This window comes from Phyllobates terribilis, unplaced genomic scaffold, assembly GCF_046119375.1.
Source record: "Phyllobates terribilis strain yellow unplaced genomic scaffold, ASM4611937v1 Scaffold_12__6_contigs__length_324123572, whole genome shotgun sequence".
NCBI classification, from domain to species: domain Eukaryota; kingdom Metazoa; phylum Chordata; class Amphibia; order Anura; family Dendrobatidae; genus Phyllobates; species Phyllobates terribilis.
The window spans coordinates 71,520,608-71,548,147 of record NW_027362772.1 but is presented as its reverse complement, the minus strand read 5'-3'; the positions used below and the strand labels follow the sequence as shown (position 1 = coordinate 71,548,147).

Genomic DNA, 27,540 nt, shown 5'->3' with positions numbered 1-27,540 from the left:
CAAACAGTAGCAAATCATGCCCACGGGAGCGATTCAACCATATTACCGAGCAGCTGTAACTACTCGGTGCTCGCCCGAGCATACACGGCGAAAGGGTTAACAAAACATACTCGCTCAACGCTAGTGACTTCATCATCCAATAAGTGTAAACTGCAGCCATTGTATGGAGGTAATGTCATGTGACCTCAGTTCCTATCCGGCAGGGGCAATATGTCAGCCTGGCATCTAATGTCTGTGAGCTTCAGGAAAGGGACATTATATTAAAGCGATGCTCCACCCTGGGAGTGAAAAGTGAATATACAGTGCATTTCCCTTATATAGTGACCCTACTTAGTGCCCTCAGTTTGCCTCCTGTGGCTCCTCGGCTCAGATCGGCGTTCCTTCTCCTTCTTCCGTATAACCCCCTACTACCTGCCTCCCCTATTCCACAGGAAGGGCAGGGATGGAAGTGGGTGAGACGAAGAAGGAAGCTGCCGGAGGCAAACGTAGGGCACCAAGTAGGGTAACGATATGAGAAATGTATAGTCACTTTTCACTCCCAGGGTGGAGGTCGGCTTTACCATCTAATGACTTTAAAATATGGGAAATTTTCATATATAGCAATAAATAAATATATGAACTTGGCAATCAGTGTCTGGGGGGCTGCAGGGAGGTCACGTGATGTCAGGATTGAATAGGAGGTCGGACACAGGAATGTTTAATTTATAGATACATAACGTTATGTGACCTCAATCCGACGCTTTAGGCTGCAGGAACATTTATATAATATATTTATATTAGAAAGCTGTTGTTATATTCTCTATTATGCATTCTTTAACAGTCCTTAAAGGGGTTTTCCATTTCACAGTATATGTGTGTTTATAGCAGCTTCAGACAATTGTCATCACTCTTCCATTCAAATTGTGGACCCCCATTTTTGTAAAGCAGGGGACTCGTAGTAATAAGTGCAGACCATTAGGATTGATCTGTTTTACAAGAAAGGGCATCCCCAGTATGAATGGAGTAGTAGTCACAAATGAGTATAGCTGCCATGAAGAAAATGAATGGGACTGATGAAGATAGCTAAAAGCTGTGGCTGGCTATCTACTTCCCAGCAGTAGGACAAAACAGATGGAATTTTGCATTATGATGAGTTACTGGACTGCAAAGGGCCCTTATACTGTTCTTGCACAGGGGCCCCCTCCTGTCTGAGTCTGCCATTGGGTGTAGTTATAGGGGGTGCAGATATAGCAGACACACCTGAGCCCTGGTCCCAAGGTTGTGGACATAAGAGGACACCAGAATACGGGGGGGGGGGGGCCTTGTTATTGATTTTTCCTAGGAGACCAGGATTTTGCACTGCGCATCAGAATATGCAAAACAGGGGTAAATCCAAAATGTAAAATGAAGCCTTTCCCCTGCATTGGATTCCCCTATTACTTGTCTACATATATCTGGCAACCTGCATAAACGCCAAGCCGGGAGAAATCCTAAAAGATACTGCAATGCTGTATAATGCAGCACACTACTACGGTAGAGCAAGCAAGCTGCGTACAGAACACGACTAGCTGGGGAATGAACGTTCCTAAGAATGCTCGTTTCTGGATAATCTTTCAGTCTAAACAGTCTACTGATCAATGTGCAAAACACTCGTTCATCGGGTGAAAAGACCTTTAGGTTTGCACAGGAGATCATCGTTCTCGGCAGCACGCTATCCTGTGTAAACAGTTCTTGTGCTGTCGAGAACAATGGCACTGAACGATCTATTACAGTGGGTCGGCTTGTCTAAACAGGGAAGCAATTGGAGGAGAGGGGGAGGGTTAGAGATGTTCACGCAGGTAACATGGATGAATCCGTTGCTGTGATTAGAAACCAGTGGGTGCCGTACCTGCTGGTGATTGCGGCTGACAGAGAGAAAAACGAGGGTAGCTTTCAACAAAATAAAAGTTTATTGAACCAAGTTAAAAGTCCATTAAAAGTTAACCAAAGTGTTGAGGTTTTTAACTTTTAATGGACTTTTAACTTGGTTCAATAAACTTATATTTTTTATCCAGTCGGTTGTGCCGGAAACGACCTTCGTTTTTCTCTCCTTGTCTAAACAGGCTATTACTACTGGCTAGTAAACGACCGCCAACCGGCAAACATGTTGCAAGTCGGTGGTCGTTTAACGCTGCATTTTCACTGAATTACAAAAAGGCAGCGATATCAAATATGCAAAAGAGCATTTCCCCAATTTTAAAGTTTTCTGGAAATTGACTCCCAAAAGGTTGCAATGGCTACAATTATATCAGTCTTTGTCCATACGTCCATACAGTCAATCCTCCAGTTTGGGTATCCCACAAGAAGTAATGGCACCTATAAGAGTGAAGAACGGAGCTGCCTTTCTATGTAATTTCATAGTTCTAGGACTGATGTGGAACTACAAAGTCGCTGTCTAGTCCGAGTCTAAAGTCCATTGCAGGGGGTCATAATTATAGACCCGCAATATGATGCTTATAGACTGCTATAGTGTATCTTCGAGTGCCTCTGATTTTATACGGAGGGTTCTAAAATTATAGTATGTTATATCGTATGAGGTCTTATGGGAGCGTTCTCCTCTAGCAGCAAATGCATCATAGGTGCATGATTTGTGCACATGATTTTGCCTTGTTCATGGACCCAAAAGTCAACATGAGACTGAATGTAGCAATTCTATTTTCTTCTTCCTTACCAATCAGAATTATATGTAGGCATATACATAGGAAAGATACATTGTGCAATGCAGTACTATGGGGATAATAAGTCTTATGTACAGGGAACTAATGGAGTTTCATGTTTAGTAAATAGAGGGCGTTGTACTGGGATGAAAGGTACATTTTCTCTATTTATTTGCTTTTTTGCTTTGATTTCACACTATAAAGGTTGATGTATAAGCCCGTTATTTATCCAGTCATATATCCTGCTGACGACATAAATGATCCCATTTCAATGGACTTATCTGGCTCTGGTTGTGAATGGAGATCCCCATAGTAATGTTTATTGTCGAGGTTCTTCACTTGTGAAAATCTCTATTAGAAGGATGATAAAGCTGACCAGACAGTGGGTCTCCCCCAGTGTCAGTGTAATCTACAGGGAATTTGTCATCAATTGTTCGATTACCCTGCAGCGCCACCACAGGAGATATGAAGCATTACACAAGTGTTCAATGAAATACATGGGCAGTTTATGTCCTCTTTTAACATCTGCCCATCATATTAAAGGGCTTTTACTACCTCTTTTAAAGGGTTTGTTCCAAAGAAGATTTGATAATGAAGATGAGATGGGACTCAAAACTGAGACCCCTCATGACCACTACAACCTTTCTATAGAATATGTTATGGGACTTTACGAGAACATATAGTATTGTGTAGCTGAGTTGGAGGGGATCCTAGCTGTTAAAGGGAACCTGTCACCAGTTTTGTCCTATATGAACTAAAACTATCCCCTTATGCAGCGCCTGTGCTGTATTCCATAAATGCGCTTACAACCCCCTGGCTCCCCCTGTAGACCACCCAAAAACGTTATTAAATTCTCTGCATGGTAATCCAGTCGGTCCAGTCCAATGGGCAAGGTTTCAAGCCTCTTCATCCCTCCTCCCGGCTGCTGCTCGCCATCCTCCTTCATTACTTGATGTGGATGACGCCTTGCTGCAGGGCGGAATCTTGCGCCTGCGCACCGAAATCACGCACAATGCTTTTCCCTACTGCTGGCGCATGCGCACTTGGGTTTTCGGCTCTCCCCACAGTAGAGCAAACCATAGTGCACAGGCGCGAGCCTTGCTTTCTTTGCGCAGGCGCAAGATTTCACCCAGCAGTGTGGATGACTCAAGTCGTCATCAACGTCAGGGGGTTATATAAGCATTTAAGGAACGCTGCCCAGGCACTGCATAAGGTGATAGTTTTAGTTCATATAGGCCAAAACTGGTGACAGGCTCCCTTTAAGTATATTTTACCGAATTGCCTTTCTTGGGAAAATCCCTTTAAAGATTGGGGTAGATTACTGAGCTACTATAGATAGAAGACTTTATACAGGACAGGTCTGAGATCTATGGACCAGTAAGAACTGTAGTATGGGAGACAATTGCTATATTGGTATCTGTATTAATTACTAATCTAAGCGGTAAAAAGAGAATGCAAGGAAACCTTTTTTCAACTGACCCCTTAACAGTGGTCTTAGTCTTCACAAAGGAGGAATATTTGGGGTGGTCTTGTGGCAAATTTTCAGTAAAATTCTGAAAACTTATAGGAAATGTAGCACCACGGTAAACTATAAAAGTAAGTGGGCAACTTAACAGTAAGAAATGCTAAACCTTTACCAGAATGGATAGTCAACAAAACAGAAAAGATCTAGGTAATTATTTAGATTATTCTCTCCTAGTATTTCAGTAAATCTCCGCTACACAGATACTTAGATTAGTGTTTTTTTTCTTTGCTTAATCCAGATTACAGACATCCAGATGTGATCTGTCCATGTGTCACACAAAGTAACTGAAATGGCAGAATTACTGTATTATATGACAGAATGTTACTGTATATTGTTTCAATACCTGACATATGTAGCAGGATTGAGCTTGTCGTTTTAGTGGCAGCAGTTTATAATATTACATTATTATCTGGGGATTTAGGTCCTGTCCACACTATTCCTGTCCATATTTATTAACGTTTCTGCACCTGTTTTGTTCCACAATTCTGGTGGAAAGTTTTTAAACTTGCTCAAGAAGAATAAAGAAGCACACTACGCCCCACACTGAACATTTGGGAAGTTTTTCAGCTCAAAAAATTAATTTTAATTTACTCCAAATTTAGGACTGCACGCCCCCAGTTATTTGAGGCAAACTTAAAGCTAATGTTTGAAACAAAGTTTAAAATAAGCCAAGTGTAAGTTAAAAAGGATCTTTTGCAAAATCTGCACCACTGTGATGAATTTGAGGCATCTACAGACTGCCTGGACCCAGTTTACACTATGATTATGTGTTGTTAAGCAGCGCAGATTATTTTCCTTATGGATCACTTTTGTACCATTGCGGATGACATTTTAAGAATGAGAAAATCTGCAACGTAAACTGAGCGACTTCTGCGGATTTGGAATCCGACAGCATGTCAATTTATGCTGCAGATTTTACTGCACTTTTTTTTGCCACTGCAGAATTTTCTGCTGCGGAATTTCCCCTAGTAGACGGCATTAGGGAATGCGGCCTAAGGTATGTTCCCTTTTGAGCTTAGGTTCTGGTATTTGTTCCCTACAGAAACTGCGACAAAAAACTCATTGGGATTATTTCACGGGTGGGTACTTAACAGGGAAACAGAAGTCAGGATGTTAGTATGACCGGAGTCTTACATAGGACTGCAGGTAAACCTACTGGATGAACATGGCACACAAAAGGTGCAGTTCAGTGACAAATTTGGCTCAACTACACCTGCCCTTGCCATCTATCTGATGTGATTGGTATATGACACACCACATGCCTGTCTCCATATGACCTATGTCTGTGAATACAGTAATAAGGACCCCTGTGGCTCACATCACAGATGCTTTACCTTGCATCCTGAGATAACAACGTTGAGCGCTCACTATGACTTGTGGGAATGTGATATGTACAATAGCACCCATGTATAATTTATTACAGCGGTGCAAGTGAATAAAATATATTCAGGGGCCGCATAAAAATCCATCTCTATCCGCAATCAATACAGCTGCCTTGGAGAAATTCCTAGAGGCTGCTCCACTTCCTAGAGGCGATTTTATCCCAGAGGTTTCTAACAAATGAACCATGAACAATTTAATGCCTTATATTTAGGGATACTGCAAATGGGAAACACCATTGTTTCCAGGGAAAGGAACCTTGACACAATCCCGGTTCTACTTTATAAAATGATGTATAGCCTTACACTGAATCCTGACCCCCCCAACCTCCCAATACACCAGGTAATTAAAATCTGCCGCATGTGCCTGCAATATGCTGTAGTAATGCAAATGGCATAGTAATGACCCCCAAACTGCAAGATTACAAGTCCACAGAGACTGTCTCCCTCTCTACTTCTCCTTGTCTATTGATTCCTGTCATTTTCTATCTACAATAAGTAGGATCTGCTTCATTATAATGCCCAGATGTAGCAGAGCTGAATGTGTTATCTAACTCTTGGAGACTGAATGCTATATGGGACAGGGAGAGTTAATGGGTAGATAGAAAATAGATGATAGATAGATAGATAGATAGATAGATAGATAGATAGATAGATAGATAGATATGGGACAGATAGATAGATATCACGAACTCGTGATACATCTATATTCTACTAATATAAACCCTATTTATAGCGGATTTATAATATTTATCATAGAATTTCTATTATCTACTGAGAATGTGCAGTTTTTGGATCGGTCTATAGAAGGATGCATTTATCATCCTTTTCCATGCAAAGGGCTCTTGGGCTAACATGGATAACCTTAAAAGGAGCTGTATTTGCAGAGCCTGTGAATTGTAGCACTGCAGTTTTGCCTCAGCACCGCGGACAGCTCACAGACGCATTGCTGAACAGCTCCCAAGCTGGGAGATAACTACTAACACATCCCACTAAGATCAGGCCTTAAAGGAGCACTGCACTATTTAACGCGTCTAAATTTTACGGGCACGGATATCTGATCAAGTATCAAACTAAATTGACGTAAGTAAATTTTGCCCAAAACTGTCTCAAAAACCAATCTGACGTGTGGGAGAAATTATCTGTCAATCGCAACGAGTTCAGCCTGCAATCAGCAACTGACAGGTATCAGACACAGAGATCTTCATTATAGGGAATAGAAAGGTTTTATTTTGGGACGATCAAAACAGACCAGCAAGAATTTGATCCAACCTAAAAAAAATGTATATATCTCAGCAGGACCAATTTGATCTGTAAGATCATTCTGATCTGTCATATATCTGTGTCAGTAAGTCCACTTTAAGATATATATATATATATATATATATATATATATATATATATATATATAAATGATATGTATATATATCATATATATATATATATATCTTAAAATGGACTTACAGATTCAGATATATGACCGATCGAAATGATGTATATATATTACATATGAGTATATATATAATTCCACTGGGACTTTATCTACCTATTTATCCATCTAGCTATATATATAGATAGATGTATAATTTCATTGGGATTTTATTACTCATAGACCTTTCTATATGTTCCACCGCAGTGCAGGTCCCCATATATATATATATATATATATATATATATATATATATATATATATATATATATATATATATATATATATATATATATATATATATATATATATATATGTCCGCGAACTGCAGATATGTGAGATGAAGCAGGGATCATGGACTTTTTGCCAATAAGCCCTTGAAAGAACACTACAGTCAATCTTGCTTTCTTCTTTCTCTCTCTTGGCTGATATCAGGGAGCAATAGACTGAATCCATAGAGATGAGATTTTTAGGTTTATGGGAATTCACTCATTAAGATGTCTCGTACGTATACACTATGTGCTGTTTGGGACACATATCCATACGCCCCCAAAGCAAATCAAAAAAACAAAAATCCTGATTTTAATACCGTTTAATGCCTTACATGCTGATCTACAGAGGCTTCCATGCATATATGTGTCCATCACTAAGAATAGGTAACCGATGCTCCTCTGCATTGATTAGATACTGACATGGTTTACTAAAGTCCAGTCCTATTAGCCTTCCTTTTTTTTTTGTTCTTAAATTGTGATTTAATCTTACGCCCTTAAATGCGTTTTTAATTCCTCTGCCGGATGATTATTTATGCCTAGTGCTATGGACTTTAATCATTTCACGGTTTACAGTACAAGACAATAGATAATTAATCTGAAGAGAAAGCTGGAGGAGGGGGCTGGGGGTGAATCTGCAGAGTTAGCTGAAATTCTTGCTGCAGTTTCTCACTTCTTTGAAAGAAGTGCGCACCCTAGTGTTGAAAGCTAGGCATAGCATGCCTTCTCTCCATTTTGTACCGTAGCATTGCTTCCAGTATTATGGCATTTATAATGAACTAAGTAGATGCACAACTGACCTTTTATATCTTTCTTGCAGGCAAATGCGATTTGCAGAATATTATTATCATCGCAAATTGTTTCCATATTGCAAGGAATATGGCCATTATAAATTGCTCAGTTCAGTCCTGCTGACATGGGTGAGAATAGGTCACCATGTTTCTTTCAGTAAGAAAGATACATTGTAATATAGTCTCTTAATCTTGTAGTTACTTGATCACATTAGCTTTTTTTTTAAATGTCTGGCTCTGCTTCAAGAGAAGGACACAAATCTAATTATCTGATAAAATATAGCCATGGTCCAGTTGTGCCTTGCAATGCACTCAACAAAAGCTGAAATTAATAGAGACAAGATAATCCAACTGCTTTTTCTTTTTTTTTACTTCATAGAACAACCAGGATTCTATATGCATGCTAAAATCCAAATGCAATTATGTGAGCTGTAGATCTCAATGCCTATTTCATTGCATGTAGACCCTTCTACAACCTCCACTGCAGTGCAGGTCCCCATCATGCCCTCCCCCAGTTCCCTAGTAGTATCCACATTGTACTTTTGCAGCTGCAGTTCATGCACATATCCCTATATATCTCCTATGGTGCATGCATGCACTGGTAAAATATTGATTATCGGGCATATCGGTGCACTTATTGCACTGATTATGCATTAAAAGCTGCAGGAGTTAAGAGTAATGTATAACATTAATTAGGAAACTTTGGTATTCTGCATATTACAATTGGACAGCGACATCTACTGTACACAGGCGGAAGTGCAGTTTTTTAGCAGATCGAACGTTGTGTATCTCCTGCAGTTAGAATGTTGCAAATTGGAACGGTCAACAAAAGACTCAATATTTTGAATTCAAACTAACATATTTGTAAATAACGGCTCAGTAATTGTAAACAATGTGATTAGTACATACAAAGGAGTGGGATACATTACCCTGGCAGCTTTGGAAGAGTAAGGGTCCTCAAAAAGAGCCCAAACTTTTGGCTGGCACTTTTTCCACCAGCTCAGTTTTCTCCCATCTTCCTGAAGGCAGAGTCTTTTCAGATCCCCATCTTCCTCCTCCTCTGTGGGCTCAGGGGTCTCAAAGCTATCCAGCGCCTCCTCAGCATCTCTATGCTGCCTATAGTTCATCCAGCAGCAAGCCTCCACATCTGTCTCATCAATCCCCCAAAAAGCCAATTCTTCCTCATAAAGGGGTCCGCAGACATCTGCAGGGCAATGAAGCTTGCCAGTCCTATAGTAGTTCAAGACATAGGCGAAGACTGAAGGATGCCTATCAAAGAAGAACTCATCAGTCTTGGGGTCATAGTCAAAGTTGCTGAAGGCATCAGGCTCTGTGAGCCAGGAAAGTCTGGTTCCTGGCAAGGTTTTGAGGGTACTCCTGTAGGTCTCATGCCTGATGCCACCAACATTAATGACAATCTTGTCGCTGTCCTCGTTTTTGCCCATATCTCCTTTCAAACATGACTTGGAAGGAGGCTTGTTACCAGACTTGCGCCCGCGGAAGGAGGAAACACAAACTGAGCTGATCATAAGTGCCTTGGATGCTTTTTTTTATTTTCCTTCTTTTTTTTTTTTTTTCCTGGAGAAATCCGCAAGTAGAGATCAGGTTTCACTAGGACATCGAATCGTGTGGCTTCAATGTTGAAACGTCATCACCCTCAGCTTCAGCACCAACACAATCCAACCAACCCCCCTCTCTCTCTTCCTCACTCACTCTCTGCACCCCCCTCCCCAAAAAGAAGAGACTTAGTACTGAAAGCTGCAAGAAGGGTCCAGCTATAGTCAGTTCTTCATATAGACCTCGCTATAGAAAAATAGATGTATCTCTAGATAGCTCCTAGGAGTCTACAAAGAGTCTGCTGCTAGCATTGAGGTTGGAAGACTAAGGAAGGACATTGGATGGATACTTTATCCACAGATGGATTTGCTTCTGATGGAAATCTGTAACAGGAAACAGACAGGTTTATTTTATTACTATTATTTTTCAACAATATCATCTAAATCATCATTGGGGTCGTCATCTCATTTCCCCATGTAAACATTTACATGCCTGGCTGATGACTGGACCTCTACACCTGCTTCTCATTGCAGATGCCATTCACAATATGGGCAAGACTTTTATGGTTTTTATGTTTATGCTGTTTTCTTTTTGTCTCCCAGGTTTCTCATGTACTTTATTTGGCCATCAAAGTTTGGTGCATGATCAATAACCATAATAATACTACTTTCAAGTGTCAGTATTGAGAATTAATAATATCTATTGTATTCATTTTACAAATTAATTTGGCTGGATTCAATATGGAATTATTGTAATTTAGTATTATATGTCCACTCCCCAACTATGGCATATAGTATGAGTGATGGGTATATGGTTATATGTAATTACTGGTGAAATTGGATATTATTAGGAGCTTGGGTTTTTTTTTTGTAGGTCTGTTAGTTGTGTAGAATTTACTACTGACACTGCATATGCTCCACTGCAATATTAGGACCTCTAATGGGGTCTGTTTTGGTGCTGTGCAGTCAGGTAGTAAAAGGCTGAGTGGGCTTTTTTCTTGCATGATCAATATGCTGAGCAGTGATAAGGTAAGTGATCTTGTGGCTCTGCACTATGATGGCATGGTCTCCAAGACAAGCTCCTGTATATCATGTGCTGCTGTATTGTGGCTACTCCTGTGTACGTGTCTTTTCTGCTGATGCAAGGGAAACCTATCATAGCGTATGCTTGTTCAAGTCATATAGCTAACAGTCTGTGTGGTGTTGGCATTGTGCTGTACTGTATGTAGGTATGAAGGCACTGTGCTGTACTGTATGTAGGTCCTGTACTGTAAGTAGGTATTTAGGTACTGTATTGGGCAGTGTCTTCATTCAGATAATACAAGGAGCACATGCTATTTTTTCTATCTTTTTCTGTCATCTCCCATAGTTACTATCTCTCTCTCTCTCTCTATCTATCTACCTACTTATTTAGCTGTCGACCCTCTATATTAAATCTATATTTTCTTATCTATCTAAATATCCATTTATCCATCTTCTATCAATCTATTATCTATAGATCCTGTATATTAAATCTATCATATTTTCTATCTTTCTTTCTACCATGTATATCTACGGTATTAAATCTATCTACAAATATTTATCTACAGTATCTATCATCTATTTTATATCTATCGTCTATTTTATATCTATCTACAGTGATTTACACCTAATCTATCTATCTATCTATCTCATATCCATCTATCTATCTATCTATCTATCTATCCCATATCTATCTATCTATCTATCTATCCCATATCTATCTATCTATCCCATATCTATCTATTTATCTATCTATCTATCTATCCCATATCTATCTATCTATCTATCTATCTATCTATCTATCTATCTCATATCCATCTATCTATCTATCTATCCCATATCTATCTATCTATCTATCCATCTATCCCATATCTATCTATCTATCCCATATCTATCTATCTATCTATCTATCTATCCCATATCTATCTATTTATCTATCTATCTATCCCATATCTATCTATCTATCTATATATCTATCTATCTATCTATCTATCTATCTATCTCACGCTATCTTTCTATATTACTGAGATTATTCAAGGCATAAAACAGCCAAGAACTGTCTATATAATCTGTGTATATACTCTTGAAAGAGCAGTTGTCAAAATGTAGATAAATGACAATTTTTGTAGTCTTGTATAGCTATGCAGTCTTCTTTTACCTGTATATACTGTAGATAGATCTCAAGATAGACAGAAAGATATGGGGAAGATGGATGATGGATAGATGGATGGAGGATGGATGGATTGATGATGGATGGATGGATCAGCAATGCATCACACACACTTAGTGTTTTGCACTCTCCATCCTTTCTCCCTCCATCATCTCCTCTGTACTGTAATTCTGATTAACTTGATGTTTTTGCAGCATCAGGACCTCAAGGGGAGCTGTAGGTTACAGAGAGAGAGGAGCCTGCAGAGAAAATATCCCCACACTTGTCCTTGCTCTGCCACTCAGTGAATGATTCGCCCTTTACCATCTCTGCAGAGTATTCCCATAATAATGGTAGTAGTACTACTAGCACAGACATGGTAATGTGCCTGCAGTGATACCCTGTGATACAGCAGCCTGCTATAATTAGCTCTGTTGTGTTCTGTCCTGAATTCTTCTAGGCACCTGAAGCCTGCTCTCAGCCTCTCTCATACCCTTTCCACAAGACTAGCTCCTGTAGGAGAATGGGGGATGGGATTGATGGTGTCTGGTTAGCCATCCTGCACCCTAAGTGTAGGCACTGCGGTAAGGAAACTGATTGCCAAAGAGAAATGGCCATTGTTGTGAGAGAGAGAGAGAGGATGATGGTTATAGGGAATGCAGAGGGGAGCAGAGCAGCCGCTGACTGTCCCTGGTAAGGGGGCCCGATTGCTGCATGATCAGACATGGAGGCTGCAGAGCTGCACCATCCTCTCTAGTGCCCCCGATTATCTGTATGTGTGTGCAGCCCTGGGATCTAAATAAGACAGATCACAATGGAATAAGAAGCCCAGAGGGGGTGAGAGCAAAAATCGATTAGTCATTAGTCTTCAGTCTTGAATGCCTGCACACTGCAATTTCTATCTGTCTGTGAATCATCAATCTACCTATGCAAATCTCCAACTTATATACTCATAGCTACCTGTTTATCTACCTGGCCTAATATTTATCCATATTTTTTACACACACATACACACACACACACTATATATAATTTTTTAGCTATCCATCTATCGATCAATTTATGCTTCTATCTGTATCTATCCATCTATCTATCTATCTATCTATTATATCTATTATCTATATATCTATTATCTATCTATTATCTATCTATTATCTATATATCTATTATCTATCTATTATCTATCTATCTACCTTTGATATCTATGTATTATCTATCTATCTATTGTATCTTTCTATCTATTATCTATCTATCTATTATCTATCTATCTATTATCTATCTATTATCTATCTATCTATTATCTATCTATCTATTATCTATCTATCTCTGATATCTATCTGTCTACCAATCATCCATCCATATGAGTTGCATGGTTACTAAGTTATCCATATGCTCACTGCCTGTACGGTATTATTTTTCTACTCTGCGGTAGTATTATAAGACACCCCCAGCTCATTTCAGCAAATCACCAATCGCCTTTTTCATTACATGAAGAATATAATTGGCTGCAAAACAATAAGATGGTATGGTGTCTACATTTCTCCCACCAGCCCATGGAGCATTTTAGCACATAATCTCCATGTACTGTGCATTGCTGCCTCTATGGTGTCAGAAGACTGCGTTACTTATAGTATATTCCCTACCAATGGCATCCTTATCCCCCCTCCCACATAAGCCACCAGACCTGTCACCATGGCTGTCACCTGCATCGCTTGCTCCACAGTCCATCATGCTATTTGCAGCTTCCCCCCCACCACCCCCAGAGCTATATAATGATTAAAGGATTATAGACATGCAAAACTTTGCGCAAGTTTAAGACTACAGACCATCTACGACGTGTGAATAATAAAACGTCAGCTTCTCTATAGGCCTGTGGAAAGTCACCTCGCCATCTCCTGTCCTTCTAGTATAATTTAAGAAGCTCAAAATATTGCACAATGTCTATAACATAACAAGACTGTGTTTGATCAATACTGCTGCCTAGTCCAATGCGTTACTGGAATACAGAAGTAGCCCTGGACCCTGCTGCTCTTCCAATCTCTGCCTATGCTATCTACTAATCTTCCATCCAGTGTCTCCTACCATGCTGCAAACTGGCTTCCTGCAAGGGCAATGGGTCATATTGCATTTGCCTGATCGTGAACGGTCAACAAAAGGTTAATAGTCAATGTCATCCCCCATCCTTCTTGTGCTGCATTGACCGGTTTAATAGTTAAAAGGATAGAATGTCCTCCAGCCTGCAAGGATGTGTATTATCACTGCACTGTATGGCAGCAAGTAAAGACATAGCAGCAGCAGGTGCATCCCTATAGCTGTACAGTCATCACTATCCACAAGTAGCTCCAGCCTCAGCAACTCTATCAAGTCAATGGATAATGTCATACGGTCAAGGATTTATATAAATAAATGGCAGCTTCAGTCTATAGGGTTTGCACCAGAAATCCTCAGCCCCATGGTTTACTGCACCATTCCCCCCAATATCCAGCCCCCCACCCCTTAAGGTAGTATTAGCCAACATGCAGTACTTACTGTAAAATGGGCATTTATGCCATCAAACAGGTCCTTTGCTTAAGTTGCCCCCTTTGAAAAAACAAGACATTCTTCCATACAACCTGTGTGTCCCTTTCCTGGTTAAATATCCCCCCCCCCCCAAAACAGGAACACGTAACGAGATTAGCAGCTAACGTTGCCTCCAGCACCAGCTTCTTTGTGAATGAAAAAAATTGTGGGGAGAAAAAAAAAAAAAAAAAAAGAAGAAAAAAAAAATAAAGGAATTCTATAGAGAAAAAGGAATCATCATCTTGATCGCAGAAGGGGATTAATATTGTTGCCTTGCTTGGCCTGCTGGTACCGCCGTGTCAAAAAGAATGGGAGGTATCAAAAAAAAAAAAAGGAAAAAAAAAAAAAAAAGGAGAATGGTTTGAGCCTGTGTGTATCTCTCCCCAGCTTGCAAGATGCAGAATGGGGTTGTGCCCAGTCTGCTGCAGACAGTGTTATGACATCATCGCCTCATTAAGGTGGATTATCAATCTTCAACCTTTTTTCTTTAATTCTTCATTCCCGACCAGATGAAGGAATTGTTTTATAGAATTATACCCAGGCAAGTGCAAGGGGGGGATTGCAATCGAGCAAGAAAGCGGCACCACCGAGCAGCAGCAGACAGACTCCAACATGCTGCACCTGTAGCAGTTTTTGCAGAGTCTTGGAGCGTGGCTTCTTGGGTAATGCAGAAAAGCAAGATGGGGGAACTGATCATGCCCCCACCTTTGCCAGCAGCTTAGGATACATTGTGAATGATAGTATTAGGGCTGCATTGATAACCATCGGACAGAAGTGAATCCGGTAGAGGAGCCACCTTAAGGGAAATTACAAAGAAATGCTGTAGAGTTGTGTTAGGATCCTGTTAAGAAACACGTAGGTGAAATGTATGGGGTGTCTTAGCTCATAATTTGGAGGCTTATCACATACATTACTATTTGCACTAGGTTTTCTTGTATATTCTATATTGTATTGGCTGCTGGTGATAGGGTAACCTATCTTTATTAAAGACCCAAAAAGAGAATGCTTACATGACATTGGTTACATTTTGATTGCAAGCTTCAGGGGTCAGGGTTATGTTTGCCACTTAGTAAGTCACTTACCTATTGAATGAGAGAAGCAGGTGCAGCCTACGACAGTCAGGGTCGTCCATCTGTATCTGCTTTATTAACGTGAAATGTGGAAAAAATGATATTCTGTATCCTCAGACCCGTGTAGGATGTGTCATTGGAAACCGGCTGGAGTGAAGTGAGCACGGGGACGTTACTGCAGGGAGGTTCCCTACAGCACTTCAGGAGGTAAGGGGTTAAACCTGGAATAATCTGCAGCCTGGGTCCCTGTGAAGGGGTAACAGTCTGCAGATTTTCACTTAAGGATTTTTATGGGATGATAATCACAAGGTATGCAAGGGCTGGTAAGTTTGTAAGTAATATTTGTATTAATTATTAATCTGTGATCCTGTGCTGCTACACGCAGGGGAGGGGGCAAATAATTACAATAATAAAAGCAGCAGCACACGTGGTTTAATAGCAAGATAAGTAGGGAAAGGAGCACTGGCCATAAAAGCTCACAATGTAATGAGGTTAAATGGGTCATACTGGTAATGATCATTTTTGGATAGCCAGTTTAGCCAGATATATGAAGAGTATGGTGTTGCACTGTATATACAATGGGATCACACTACAACCCACAACCTACTGCAACTATGGCATCCATCAATGTTGGACTTTGGGTCACAGGTCGCCCCGATAGACTTCAATGTATGTTGTTTGCTTTTTTTTTACAGCTAGAAAATAATTGCCCAAAGGCAAGTCACATAAATGTTTTTAGTTGCGCGACTTGTCTACGCTTTCCGCTGCGTAGTCCCATCCTAACGATACATTCCCCACAGGTCTTTTCTGGTGTAGAATTTCTCCATGGGAAAATTTGTTGCAAAAAAGGTGCAGATTTGCATAGCGAAGGGTGAAATAAGCAGTGCCTGTTAATTTACGTTTTGCATTGCAAGTGAAAAAGTTTTAGGGAAATCTGATTCACAATTACACAAACATTCATCGTGCATTGTGAGCGTATAAAAACAGATCATATGATGCAGTTTCTTCTTAGTTTGTTAGGGAGAATGTTAAACAGGGTAATTGCCAAAGTCATAAGTTATCCTCTATCTAAAAGATCCATAAGGTAGAAGATAACTTACTGATCGCTGGAGGTCTAACTGTTGGGACACCCCAGAGATCCTAAATCATCAGTTATCCTCTATCCAAGCGATCCATAAGGTAGAGGATAACTTACTGATTCAGCAGTTGGACTCCAGTTCTCGGTAAGTTATTCCCTATTCCATTGCTTCTTAAACTTTTCTTAGTGGGGCATGATCAGAAAAACTAAGATAATGTCTCAGGACACAGACCAAGATGATGTCTGGGCCTCACCAACTTTAGTGGAAGTCCATAGCGAAATTAAAGATATCTCTCAAGATTCCTTTCTTTTGTAACACAGAATGAGTCATTCATTTTCAAAAATTAGATGTTACTGAAGCCAAAGAAAGGGCAGTGCAAAATATGATCATTTCTATAGAAATTGCCTCCCAGTGGCAGGAGTCCTACTCCCAGGCTTGGACTTGCCAATATGAGAACAGGAGAATCCTCCGGTGGGCCCCTGCGCAAGAGTGAGTGCCACCATCCTCTTATACAGCGTCAGATTGAAGAACATTGGGTTCACCAGAGGCTTTGATTCTGAGGGCCACCACCTTTCTACTCCACTCAAGAGCCCCATAGCAGCTGAGCTGCAAGGTTTGCACTATGACTCTCCTGAAGGAGAAGCCAGGGCCCACCAGAGGATTTTCTAGTTCTCTGGTGGGCCAGTTCAACTGTGATTAAGGATAATGTCACATTGGCATGTAGCTGAAAAGTGGGGACCTGGAGTTGGTTACTGGTGTACCCTTGGCACCCCAGTCCTACATACTCCCCACTGATGAAGTCAGCCTCACACTGTCCTATTCTATAACTACAGAATAACATGATGTTGGGAATAACCCATTAAAAAGAATTAAAGCCTCGCTGTCTGCCATATTGTGTTGTCACCCTTAGAAGGACATGAATGGGAATGGAGCGTTCATACGAGATACTTTCATAGCTTGTACTGTTATAAGAGATGAAAGCTGCACTCTGATTGGTTGCTCTGGGCTACAAATCCTGTTCTTCATTTATACAGTTTCGATAAGTGAGACCCAGTTGGACAGATTTATGTTATTATGGTATATTTCTAGGGTAAATGCATTGAACCATAATGGCAATGCCATTCGGGATCGATATGGAGTTGTTATCAGAATTCAGCAGGTACATCATATTTCCAGATTGAGGAAGAATAACGCAGTCATATAAAATGTTAATGTAACAGTCTGTATGCTGCTCCATAAACGGAATATAGGCTGCCATAAATGTCAACCTGTATCCAGCTATTAACAGAGAGTTTTAGTTCCAGAGTGATCCTACAATCTATTCCTTGATGTAGTAAAAATTTCTATTTTGTAATACTTAAAGCGTAACCTTCATTTTATTTCCATAAATCAATAGTACATGTAAAAATAGGAAACTCTGTAATATATCTTATCAGAGAAATCCACTTATTTCTCCTCCTGGACTGATCTTTCATTCTCAAAATTCTCAATTCATGGATGAAATCGGTTTTCAGTGAAGACAGATTTTTACATTTCTGATATAGGAGATGGCAGTTGGTGCTCATAAAGTTCTATGGAGAACTGTAACTGTCATTTTACAAGAATGTCTGTGTCGGTCTCTAGCTCCTCCCTTCTCCATAGAATTTTAAAAGCACCAACTGCCATCTCCTATTTCAGTAATGCGAAGATCTGTCTTCACAGAATACAGATTTTACCCATGAATTGAGAGTGAAAGATCAATCCAGGAGGAGAAAGAAGCAGATTTCTCTGATAATATATATTACACAGTTGCTTATTTTCACGTGTGCTACTGATTTATAACATTAATACGACGGATTGGTTCAGGCCCTTTAACCCTTTTCTGACCTCTTCTGCCTAAAGGGGCTTTCTTGTTTTGGCTTCTCCCTTGGCTTTAAAAAAAACAAACTGTTCCTTACTCACCCTCACCGGGTCCAGCGCTGAGGTTTGTCAACTATTGGCCATAAAACAAATGTATTCCTTGACAAGACAACTTCGACACATTGACCTCAGTTTAGATATTGCTCTATGTCAATTGACTTAATAATTTAGGCTTTGTGAATGGGATGTTTGGTGCCCGGAATGGGTCATATCATGAAGAAAAAGTATTTTTATATACTTTTTTAGGACATATACTTTGGATAGGACAGTAACGAAAGGGTAGACCCAAAGCAGAATCCGAACTCTACTTAGGTACATAGGGTATATTGCAAAGTAATTTCCTTTTAGTGAGTTAGGATTCTCTAACTTAGGAGTGCAAAACTAGGAGAGTCACTTATAGAGAAGGATCTGGACTTCTAAAACCTGGAGGATATTGTCTTGCATTAGAAGAAGCATGGATTAGAGGGATGGGGACATAATACTACCACATTACAAAAGGGTTAGTGCGACCTCATCCTGAATGCACACTTCAATTTTGGGCACCAATTCATAGAACAGATGCCCTCAAGTTAGAAAGAAGAGCAACAAAACTGATAAGGGCATCTGAGGTTATGAGGAAAGATTTAAACAATATAATATATTTAGTCTTGAGAAGGGAAGTCTAAAGGGGGACATGATTAACTTGTACAAGTCCATAAATGGCCCATTCAAAAAGTATGAACCTAAACTGTTTTATATAAAACCCCCTCAAAAGACAAGGGGGCACTCCCTCCATCTGGAGGAAGAAAGGTTCAATCTCCAGAGAAGAACTAGTAATCTGTGGAATAGTCTACCTCAGGAGCTGGTCACAACAGAGAACAATCGGTAGTTTAACAAAAAAGGTTTATATGATTTTTTTTTAGAAGAAAATAACAAATATTATGTAAATGTGTAAAGTTATTTTCTGAAGTTTGGTCCAGTAGATTGACAACTGGGATCAGGAAGGGAAAGATTAGCTCTTCTCGGGCGGACCAGATCATGCATTATGGTTGTACCAATACTCCCTTCCCGTTATTCCTTCCCATCCCTTGGTTGAACTTGACGGACCTCACAATTGTAAAAGTATATATTAACGATAACTTCATGACTAATTTCTCATTACCTCAAGGAGAAAAATTAGCACTTTGCAGAGCAAACTATACACTCATCTGCCATAACATTAAATCTCATTGTTGTGAAGGTCCAACTCATGCTACCGATACAGATTTGAGCAGTGGAGGCATGAATTCCTCCAAGATACCTGAAGGTGTCCTGTGGACTCAGGCACCAAGGAGCTATCAGCAGATCATTTAAGTCCTGTGAGATGCAAGGCGAGGTCTCCATGGATTGTAATATTTGGAATTATGTGAGTGATGAAGGCTAAATAACTATGGCTGAACATCTCCAAAACTGGTCAGTACATACCAAAATTGGTCCATAGAAGGACAAACATGGGTGCACAGAACCCTTTGATGTGTGTGGGTGGAGAAGGCTAGCTCAACTGGATAGATTTCACAGAAGAGCTACTGTAGCACTAATTTCTAAGAAAGACCGCTGTCTATGATAGAAAGATGTTTGTAGTCTATGTATGGAGCTGTGTAGACACAAACCGGTCAGTGTGCCCTTGTTGACCTCTGACCACTACCAAAAGTGCCAAAACTGGACCATTGAGTAATGGAAGAAGACAGCTTGGTTTGATGAATCATGTATTCTATTACATCATGTGGAAGAGATGGCACCTAGGATGCACTATGAGAAGAAGGCAGAGGCAGTATGATTGTAACATAGTAACGTAGGTAGAATAAAGACCTAGGTCCACTGAATTCAACCTTCCTCCCCCAATTGTACTCCCTACACTAACATGATGATCTTCTGAAGAACCTTGGGTCCTGTTATTTACAAGTGCCTCCTACAGTGGGTACGGAAAGTATTCAGACCCCATTACATTTTTCACTCTTTGCTTCATTGCAGCCATTTGGTAAATTCTAAAAAGTTCATTTTTTTCTCATTAAAGTACACTCTGCACCCCATCTTGACTGAAAAAAACAGAAATGTAGAAATTTTTGCAAATTTATTAAAAAAGAAAAACTGAAATATCACATGGTGATAAGTATTCAGACCCTTTGCTCAGTATTGAGTAGAAGCACCCTTTTGAGCTAGTACAGCCATGAGTCTTCTTGGGAAGGATGCAACAAGTTTTTCACACCTGGATTTGGGAATGCCTCTGCCATTCTTCCTTTCAGATCCTCTCCAGTTCCATCAGGTTGGATGGTGAACGTTGGTGGACAGCCATTTTCAGGTCTCTCCAGAGATGCTCAATTGGGTTTAGGTTAGGGCTCTGGCTGGGCCAGTCAAGAATGGTCACAGAGTTGTTCTGAGGCCACTCCTTTGTTATTTTAGCTGTGTGCTTAGGGTCATTGTCTTGCAGGAAGGTGAACCTTCGGCCAAGTCTGAGGTCCAGAGCACTCTGGAAGAGGTTTTCATCAAGAATATCTCTGTACTTGGCCGCATTCATGTTTCCTTTAATTGCTACCAGTCGTCCTGTCCTTGCAGCTGAAAAACACTCCCATAGCATGATGCTGCCACCACCATGTTTCACTGTTGGGATTGTATTGGGTTGGTGATGAGCAGTGCCTGGTTTTCTCCACACATGCCACTTAGAATTAGCACCAAAAAGTTCTATCTTCATCTCATCAGACCAGAGAATCTTATTTCTCTTAGTCTGGGAGTCCTTCATGTGTTTTTGAGCAAACTCTATGCGGGCTTTCATATGTCTTGCATTGAGGAAAGGCTTCAGTTGTGCCACTCTGCCATAAAGGCCCAACTGGTGGAGGGCTGCAGTGATAGTTGACTTTGTGGAACTTTCTCCCATCTCCCTACTGCATCTCTGGAGCTCAGCGACAGTGATCTTGGGGTTCTTCTTTACCTCTCTCACCAAGGCTCTTCTCCCACGATTGATCAGTTTGGCAGGACGGCCAGGTCTAGGAAGACTTCTGTTGGTCCCAAACTTCTTCCATTTAAGGATTATGGAGGCCACTGTGCTCTCAGGAACCTTGAGTAATGCAGAAATTCTTTTGTAACCTAGGGCGGATCTGTGCCTTGCCACAATTCTGTCTCTGCGCTCCTTGGGCAGTTCCTTTGAGCTCATGATTCTCATTTGGTCTGACATGCACTGTGAGCTGTGAGGTCTTATATAGACAGGTGTGTGCCTTTCCAAATCAAGTCCTATCAGTTTAATTAAACACAGCTGGACTCCAATGAAGGAGTAGAACCATCTCAAGGAGGATCACAACGAAACGGACAGCATGTGACTTAAATATGAGTATCTGAGCAAAGGGTCTGAATACTTATGACCATATGATATTTCAGTTTTTCTTTTTTAATAAATTTGCAAAAATTTCTACATTTCTGTCTTTTTCAGTCAAGATGGGGTGCAGAGTGTACTTTAATGAGAAAAAAATTAACTTTTTTGAATTTACCAAATTGCGGCAATGAAACAAAGAGGGAAAAATTGAAAGGGGTCTGAATACTTTCCGTACTGTATATAAGCATTGCAAAGACCAAACTGAGTACCCGCTTCATGGCAGTGCAATCTTTCAACAGTACCTGAAACCCTACAAAGACTGTTCAACAATGGTCTGAGGAACAAGACAAAGAGATCAAGGTGCTAAGGTGTTTTCAAATTCCAAAGATCTCAATCTGATCGAGCTTCTGTGGGATTTGTTGCAAAAAAAGTCCAGTCCAGGATTTACAGGATCTTCTAACATTTTGGTGCAGACACCACAGGTCACCTTGAGAGGTTTTATAAAATCCATGTCAGAGGTGGCACAAATCACCCAATAAACTTGACCTTTATTTCAAGGGAAGGTTAAGGATTCTAAAGCCAAATAGTCCATTTTGGATTCCAGCTACACTTTCTTTATTACCAGGGTAGCGCAGTTTACGACTGTTGTGCATTTCATTTCTAAGCTGCTTTTAGTCTTGTGAACTCGGGAATGACAAGGGTACACGGCAGGGTTATTGTACTCACAGACGTATTGCCAGGAACACACACAAGGACATATTGACCTGTATAAAGAACCATTTAGTAAATGGCGCTCATCAGAGTATTAAAGATTAGAGCTGCAAGAATAGCAACTGATTTAATACATTAACTTTGTGGTTTCATGCATTTTGCTCTTCATTGGTTTGTCTGGAAAATGACAGGATTCCTTCTTTACTGCACAATATAACTAAGTTTACTGAATATTTCATCAATCTCGACTGACAAATGCAAGTGTAATAAAAGCATGGCTGCAGTCTGCCTACATATCAAGTTACGCTCATCCTTTTTTTTAAAGGAGATTAGAAAAAGGGATCTGCTTATTTTGCAGTAGCAGTTATCACTCTTGTACAATGTTTGTATCTGGTATTGCAGCTCAGCCATATTAACTTGATCTGGGCTGAAGTGCAATACCAGACACTATCCATGGACAGGAGTGGCGCTGTTTCTGGAGTAAAACCGGATCTGTATTTCTATTCTAATTTAACTAAGCCTACAAATCACAGTATCTATTATCCCTGTACTGTGACATCACTGTGTGTATTATCCCTGTACTGTGACATCACTGTGGTTATTATTCCAGTACTGTGACATCACTGTGTATATTATCCATGTACTGTGACATCACTGTGGGTACTATCCCTGTACTGTGACATCACTGTGTGTATTATCCCTGTACTGTGACATCACTGTGGGTACTATCCCTGTACTGTGACATCAATGTGTCTATTATCTCTGTACTGTGACATCACTGTGTGTATTTTCCCTGTACTGTGACATCACTGTGTTTATTAATCCTGTACTGTGACATCACTGTGTCTATTATCTCTGTACTGTGACATCACTGTGTGTATTATCCCTGTACAGTGACATAATTGTGTGTATTATCCGTGTAGTGTGTCATCACTGTGTGTGTTATCCCTGTACTGTGACATCACTGTGTGTATCATCCCTGTACTGTGACATCACTGTTTATTATCCCTGTACTGTGACATCACTGTGTGTATTATGCCTGTACTGTGACATCACTGTGTGTATTATCCCTGTACTGTGACATCACTGTGTGTATTATCCCTGTACTGTAACATCACTGTGTGTATTATCCCTGTACTGTAACATCACTGTGTGTATTATCCCTGTACTGTGACATCACTGTGTTTATTATTCTTGTATTGTGACATCACTGTGTCCATTATCTGTCCTGTGACATCACTGTGTGTATTATCCCTGTACTGTGACATCACTGTGTCTATTATCTCTGTACTGTGACATCACTGTGGTTATTATTCCTATACTGTGACATCACTGTGTGCATTATCCCTGTACTGTGACATCACTGTGTGTATTCTCCCTGTACTGTGACATCACTGTGTGTATTATCCCTGTACTGTGACATCACTATGTTTATTATCCCTGAACTGTGACATCACTGTGTGTATTATCCCTGTACTTTGACATCACTGTGTGTATTATCCCTGTACTGAGACATCACTGTGTGTATTATCTCTGTACTGTGACATCACTGTTTGTATTATCCCTGTACTGTGAGATCACTGTGTGTATTATCCCTGTACTGTGAGATCACTGTGTATTATCCCTGTACTGTGACATCACTGTGTATTATCCCTGTACTGTGACATCACTGTGTGTATTAACCCTGTACTGTGACATTACTGTGTTTATTATCCCTGTACTGTGACATCACTGAGTTTATTATCCCTGTACTGTGACATCACTGTTTGTATTATCCCTGTACTGTGACATCACTGTGTGTATTATCCCTGTACTGTGAAATCACTGTGTGTATTATCTCTGTACTGTGACATCACTGTTTATTATCCCTGTACTGTGACATCACTGTGTGTATTAGCCCTGTACTGTGACATCACTGTGTGTATTATCTCTGTACTGTGACATCACTGTTTATTATCCCTGTACTGTGACATCACTGTGTGCATTATCCCTGTACTCTGACATCACTGTGTGTCTTATCCCTGCACTGTGACATCACTGTGTGTATTATTCCTGTACTGTGACATCACTGTGTGTATTATCCCTGCACTGTGACATGACTGTGTGTATTATCCCTGTACTGTGACATCACTGTGTGTATTATTCCTGTACTGTGACATCACTGTGTGTATTATCCCTGTACCGTGACATCACTGTGTATTATCTCTGTACTGTGACATCACTGTGTGTATTATCTCTGTACTGTGACATCACTGAGTGTATTAGTCCTGTATTGTGACATCGCTGTCTGTATTATCCCTGCACTGTGACATCACTGTGGTTATTATTCCAGTTCTGTGACATCACTGTGTGTATTATCTCTGTACTGTGACATCACTGTGTGTATTATCCCTGTACTGTGACATCACTGTGGTTATTATTCCAGTACTGTGACATCACTGTGTGTATTATCCATGTACTGTGACATCGCTGTGTGTACTATCCCTGTACTGTGACATCAATGTGTCTATTATCTCTGTACTGTGATATCACTGTGTGTATTATCCCTGTACTGTGACATCACTGTGTTTATTATCCCTGTACTGTGACATGACTGTGTCTATTATCTCTATACTGTGACATCACTGTGTGTATTATCCCTGTACAGTGACATCACTGTGTTTATTATCCATGCACTGTGATATTACAATGTGTGTTATTCCTCTACTGTGACATAACTGTGTGTATTATCCGTGTACTGTGTCATCACTGTGTGTGTTATCCCTGTACTGTGACATCACTGTGTGTATTATCCCTGTACTGTGACATCAATGTGTCTATTATCTCTGTACTGTGACATCACTGTGTGTATTATCCCTGTACTGTGACATCACTGTGTTTATTATTCCTGTATTGTGACATCACTGTGTCTATTATATCTGCCCTGTGACATCACTGTGTGTATTATCCCTGTACTGTGACATCACTGTGTCTATTATCTCTTTACTGTGACATCACTGTGGTTATTATTCCTGTACTGTGACATCACTGTGTGCATGATCCCTGTACTGTGACATCACTGTGTTTATTATCCCTGTACTGTAACATCACTGTATGTATTATCCCTGTACTGTGACATCACTGTGTGTATTATCTCTGTACTGTGACATCACTGTGTGTATTATCCCTGTACTGTGACATTACTGTGTGTATTATCCCTGTACTGTGACATCACTGTGTGTATTATCCCTGTACTGTGACATCACTGTGTGTATTATCCCTGTACTGTGACATCACTGTGTATATTATCCTTGTACTTTGAAATCACTGTGTGTATTATTCCTGTACTGTGACATCACTCTGTTTATTATCCCTGCACTGTGATATCACTATGTTTATTTTCCCTGTACTGTGACATCACTGTGTGTATTCTCCCTGTACTGTGACATCACTGTGTGTATTATCCCTGTACTGTGACATCACTATGTTTATTATCCCTGAACTGCGACATCACTTTGTGCTATCCCTGTACTGTGACATCACTGTGTGTATTATCCCTGTACTGTGACATCACTGTGTGTATTATCCCTGTACTGAGACATCACTGTGTGTATTATCTCTGTACTGTGACATCACTGTTTGTATTATCCCTGTACTGTGACATCACTGTGTGTATTATCCCTGTACTGTGAGATCACTGTGTATTATCCCTGTACTGTGACATCACTGTGTGTATTATCCCTGTACTGTGACATCACTGTGTTTATTATCCTTGTACTGTGACATCACTGAGTTTATTATCCCTGTACTGTGACATCACTGTTTGTATTATCCCTGTACTGTGACATCACTGTGTGTATTATCTCTGTACTGTAACATCACTGTGTGTATTATCCCTTGTAAGGCAGCGCTCGTCATCATACTGGGGGTAACTCGCTTCGCTGCGTCAATCAATGCACACGTGCAATGTCTTTACGTTTTTCACACAGTGTTGCAGTTTATTATGGCACTTCATAAACCGCTGTTCACACACAGTTCATCTTAGTCCGCCACCGGCAGGTTTACACACATAAACAATTCATGAGCCAAGTGGCACACCGGCCCACTTGCTCCAGGGTACAGCTTACGGCAAGGTAATAAAGTAGCAATGTTCATATCACAATGTCCATATAGCACCGGGTATTACCTTTGCCGGGTATAGCTGTCTCAGTCCGTTACTCTGCCACCACTGTGGCTCTGCGGCTTCCCAGGTAGGGGTCTCCAGCCATCGTTCCCTCAAAGGCCACTGACATCCACACAGGATCCAGGCTCTGCCTTCCAGGACTCTTACTCAAGCCGGCTCTCCCTCAAAGGCCACAGACATCCGCACAGGATCCAGGCTCGACCTTTCAGGTACCAGGCTTCACTTCAAAGCCGCTGCCTTCCAAGGCCACCAGCATCCACACAGGATCTAGTCTTTGCCTTCAGGCTGCCAGGCTTCACGGTATCACGGTATCCCACACACATGGGGAACAGGCCTCACGCCTCTCACACCGAACACACCTGTCTCAAATTAAGCAGGTTTATATATGCTGTGCACAGACAGCCACATACTGACAGGACCTGTGTGATGTCACAGTCATGTGATCAGTCAGCTGTGTGTATAGGTCTTGTGTGCTGTCCCAGTCAGATAAAGGGGAAGGTACATGGTCCGGTAAGCACATCCTGGACCATTTACAGTAATGCTAGCAACCTGCTGCATTACATATCCCCCCCCTCTGTTCAAACTTGTGGGGTTGAACACATAATATACACAATAACATTATAACCCCCAGCTCACATATAGACCATGAACTTTACAATTGTGCTACTCAGCCCCTGGAACCTTAGTCAATGACCTTAGCCCATTCCTTAGGGACCTACCATTTGTCACTGTCACTGACTTCGCCAGGTCACCTTTCCGGGTCGTAACTTTGTCAGGTCTCCCCCGCTCCCAGCGGTCAGTTGTAAGCTTGTCAGGTCTCCCCCGCTCCCAGCGGTCAATCGAAACCCTGTCAGGTCTTCCCCGCTCCCAGCGGTCAATACAGCAGCGCGACTCACATGCCCCGGTATCTAAGGTCCGGTTCGACTCCGTACTGTCCCGTCCTC

At 40.7% G+C, this 27,540-nt stretch overlaps 1 protein-coding gene and 1 long non-coding RNA gene across 13 annotated transcripts in view; one reads left to right on the top strand and one right to left on the bottom strand.

Annotated features, from left to right (window-relative positions):
• Nucleotides 1–15,586, bottom strand: part of LOC141172102 (voltage-gated potassium channel KCNC1-like) — a 154,231-nt gene extending 138,645 nt beyond the window's left edge. For 6 of the 12 annotated variants that reach the window (XR_012252419.1, XR_012252418.1, XM_073655950.1 and 3 more), the window contains exons 1-2: nucleotides 14,324–14,462; nucleotides 8,998–10,008 (exon numbers count right to left, since the gene is read on the bottom strand). Coding sequence is in view for 10 of the 12 variants with exons in the window: in XM_073655950.1 (XP_073512051.1) it covers nucleotides 8,998–9,597 (600 nt within the window). In the remaining 2 variants the exon portion in view is untranslated. Of the gene's footprint in view, nucleotides 1–8,997; nucleotides 10,009–14,323; nucleotides 14,463–15,435 lie in introns of those variants that run through there. The other 6 variants (XM_073655954.1, XM_073655956.1, XM_073655952.1 and 3 more) reach the window with 2 other exon arrangements.
• The window catches only part of LOC141172105 (uncharacterized), a 98,806-nt gene continuing 81,046 nt past the window's right edge, over nucleotides 9,781–27,540 (top strand). Inside the window, exons 1-2 of the long non-coding RNA XR_012252420.1 lie at nucleotides 9,781–10,028; nucleotides 15,541–15,630. This is a non-coding gene — a long non-coding RNA (uncharacterized lncRNA). The remainder of the gene's footprint in view (nucleotides 10,029–15,540; nucleotides 15,631–27,540) is intronic.